Genomic DNA, 3,799 nt, shown 5'->3' on the forward strand with positions numbered 1-3,799 from the left:
TATTTTTTAAATTTTATAAAATCTTACGATTTTACGATTCGATTTTGCATACCTTCCACCGATCTTATATAAGATCCCGATTTTGACAACCTTGCATATATGTCTTACAAATTGGTTCGTACTTTTTTCTCCTCATTTTCTCTCAAAGACTCTCATTGCTTTGAGGTTCTCTCTATTTTCTCTCACAGGCACCACACAATTACCATCTCTTACACCCCTCGACGGTCTCTTTGCTCATACACAATTTATAAGAAAAGAAAAACATTTTTTTTTTCATACGGCATGCAATAAATTTTCTTTCTTGCATGCGAGTGGACCCATAAGAAAATTGAGGCATGCGTGTGGATAAGGCATTAAGACTTTGTTGTCTCATCTCTTGTGCAATATCTATGCATTTTTTTTTTCCTAACTGAACAGTGAAGTGTTATCAGCCCAATACAGTAACATATACCAAACACTCTAAAAATCGTTGGATTCCACTTAACGTAATGGGATAGGGGCTGAAATTAATCCCGTTAATTCCAACAATTCTCCACCCTTCAATACATGACAATACCATATCTCATGATTCAATAGTGCAGATTTGATGAAATAATTTCAATCAATCTTTTTCCTAACGCCGCGTAATGACATCATTGCAAAATCAATAAGTCAATAAGTCAAGTCGTCTCCTCCGACAATAAAGGACGGATGCCAGATTGACCAAGACTTCAAATTATTTGCATCTCTTTTGCACAAAAAATCTTGTTGGCTATAAAATATTGTGTAAATGAAGCAAAATATAGTATTAGTAATGCAATTGCAATGACGATGAAACTTTGCATGTTTGTGTTAGCAATATTATTGGCCGCAGCATCTGTAGCAGTAGCAGATGAAGCCATGCGCGGCTGCCAAAGCAAGTGCGGGGACATCAACATACCATACCCCTTTGGCTTGACCCGTAATTGCTATTTCCATTATCGGTTTCTCATCACTTGCAACACCACTTTCGACCCTCCAAAAGCCTTCCTAACAAATAGTGCTATCCCTGTACTCAACATCTCTCTGCAGGGTCACCTGCGCATCATCCAAGATATATCTTATCGGTATTACAACTCATCTGGATTTACAACCTCATACTACCCAACCTATCTCAATCTCGCAAAATTTCCCGTTTCAAATACCAAAAACAAGTTCACTGTCATCGGTTGCGACGCAGTTGGTGTCATTATTGGTACTAGTGGCCAACGATACGAAACTGGTTGCTTGGCATTGTGCAACAACATTACTGATGTAGTGAATGGTTCTTGCTCTGGCATGGGATGTTGCCAGACCACCATCCCACAAAATGTGAGGAATAACAATATTAGTCTTTATAGCTATTCTCGTGATCAACGTCTCTTTGTTTCGGGATTCAATAATGTCAGCTATGGATTTGTAGTGGAGGATGGTTTTTACAATTTCTCCTCTTCCCATCTCAACCATCTAAACACAACTTCTTTTCCTATTTTTCTTGACTGGTCGATCGGGAATCAAACTTGTGATGAAGCAAAAAGAAATCAAACAAGTTACGCTTGCAAGGAAAATAGCGATTGCTCTGACTCAAAAAATGGTCCTGGATATTTGTGCAACTGCAATGAAGGTTTCATTGGAAATCCTTACCTCCAAGCTGGCTGCACAGGTAAGGGAAAAAAACTCAAATTACTTTGGTTCAAACCTTACATATTTGCTTATAAGAAATTGAATTGAAATGCAGATATAAATGAGTGCGAGACAGGGTCACACCATTGCAATTCTACTTGTCAAAACTATCCTGGTGGATATAACTGTTCATGTCCACGAGGATACACTGGTGATGGATGGAACAATGGTACCAGCTGTAGAGTCATTCGCAACTCCAAGAAGTTTCCAGTCATCGTCGTCGTACTGGGTGAGTATATATAGATTTCAAACAATTTCCAAAAAAGAGTATATGTCGTGGTACTCAAAACAAATTATTGTCGAGGTCGTTTAGTACTAATGGTGGCGCTATGCACTCTCTGCAGGAATCAGTATTGGCCTCTTAGTTTTACTTCTGTTAGTTTCTTGGTTGTATATCGGAGTCAGACAAAGAAAGCTCGACAAACTAAGAGAGAAATTCTTTGAAGAAAACGGCGGGGGCTTGTTAAAAAGAGAACTTTCAAGACGCGAACTGACAGCTCAAATATTTACAGAAGAAGAGCTCAAGAAGGCGACGGATAACTTCCATGAGAGTAGAATACTAGGCAGAGGAGGCCAAGGAATAGTTTACAAAGGTATATTGCCAGATCAGGGTCCAGTTGCCATCAAAAAATCGTCTCGGATTGGAGATCAAAGGCAGGTGGAACAATTTATTAATGAAGTGATTGTTGTCTCCCAAATTAACCATCGAAACGTGGTTAAACTATTGGGATGTTGTTTAGAGACACAAGTTCCTCTACTTGTTTATGAGTTTGTCACAAATGGTACACTCTTCCACCATATCCACAATGTAGAAGACAATTCATTGATTCCATGGGAGACTCGTTTCAGAATAGCGATTGAGACCGCAGGAGCTCTTTCTTATTTGCATTCTGCTGCTTCAGTCCCAATCATCCACCGTGACATCAAGTCTGCAAACATTCTCTTAGACGATGACCACACCGCAAAAGTCGCCGACTTTGGAGCTTCAAGGCTAGTCCCTTTTGACCAGACAGAATTAGTCACACTTGTGCAGGGCACTCTTGGATATATGGATCCTGAGTATTTGCATACGAACCAATTGACTGAAAAGAGTGATGTTTATAGCTTTGGGGTTGTCCTTGTCGAGCTACTCACAGGAAAGAAGGCATTTTCTTTTCGAAATCCGGAAGACATGAGAAACTTGGCAATGTATTTTGTTTCTGCAATAAAAGAAGATCTATTGGTCGAAGTTCTTGATCATCGAGTGGTGAAGGCGAGCAATTTTGAGCAGGTCAAGGAAGTAGCTATGTTAGCTAGAAGATGTGTGAAAGTGAAAGGAGAGGAAAGGCCAAGTATGAAAGAAGTTGCATACAAACTAGAAGGACTGAGAGCAGAAGGGGATCATGAACATCATCCTTGGTTTTCTGATTTGTACCCAGAAGAAAGTAAAGTCTTCCTCACTAAACCAACCATTGCTAGTGATCCTGGTGATCCTGGCAATACTTGCAGCAGCAGCAGCAGCACAACTGCGTATTTTAGCATGAATAACATGGAAATTGAAGCTGTTAGTGGTAGATGATTCAGTTTGTACGTTTCAGCATTATGGGATCAAGTATTCTATCGTAGTTTGCTTGTTTATATTTGACTCCTGTTTGTTTACTACCATCTTTTTTTCTAGATGTAAGAGATATGTTGATGTCAGAAAGAGTAATCAAGAAATGGACAAAATAATTAGTATTAGAGCAGGTTTTGCATAGAAGGAAGGGTACTAAGAAATCATGTTTTTACTTTTATAGATGCATACAGCTTAAAACCCAGCAAAATCAAGTCTTGGAACCATATTGGGGCAGTTTGGATAGACTGATAGAGCCTTGGATCCTTCCATTCTTATACACTGGAACTTGGGCCTTGTTCTTGTGGACCTCATTCAATCAAGATGATCATGGGTTTCTTCATTCATTTTGTACCCATGTTAAATGGACTTAGCCCATCAGCAAACTCTCATCCAGGTCTAACCCAAGGTCTCCAAGGCCCGAATTCGGATCCACTTCTAATTAAGTTTGTCATTGGCAGACCCTACCATTCAGGCATTCATTAAATGGAAAGCAGGCCAGCTAGAATAATTTAATTCTTCATATTT

The 3,799-nt window shown here is 39.4% G+C and overlaps 1 protein-coding gene across 1 annotated transcript; it reads left to right on the top strand.

The window, feature by feature from the left end:
* The first annotated feature begins 816 nt into the window (after positions 1-816).
* Positions 817-3,417, top strand: LOC119993842 (putative wall-associated receptor kinase-like 16). The gene is made up of 3 exons (XM_038841127.1): positions 817-1,660; positions 1,736-1,909; positions 2,025-3,417. The coding sequence occupies exons 1-3, from the start codon at positions 823-825 to the stop codon at positions 3,236-3,238; spliced, it is 2,226 nt and encodes a 741-aa protein (XP_038697055.1). The 5' UTR covers positions 817-822; the 3' UTR covers positions 3,239-3,417.
* The last annotated feature ends 382 nt before the right edge of the window (positions 3,418-3,799 follow it).

This window comes from Tripterygium wilfordii, chromosome 23 (assembly GCF_013401445.1).
Source record: "Tripterygium wilfordii isolate XIE 37 chromosome 23, ASM1340144v1, whole genome shotgun sequence".
NCBI classification, from domain to species: domain Eukaryota; kingdom Viridiplantae; phylum Streptophyta; class Magnoliopsida; order Celastrales; family Celastraceae; genus Tripterygium; species Tripterygium wilfordii.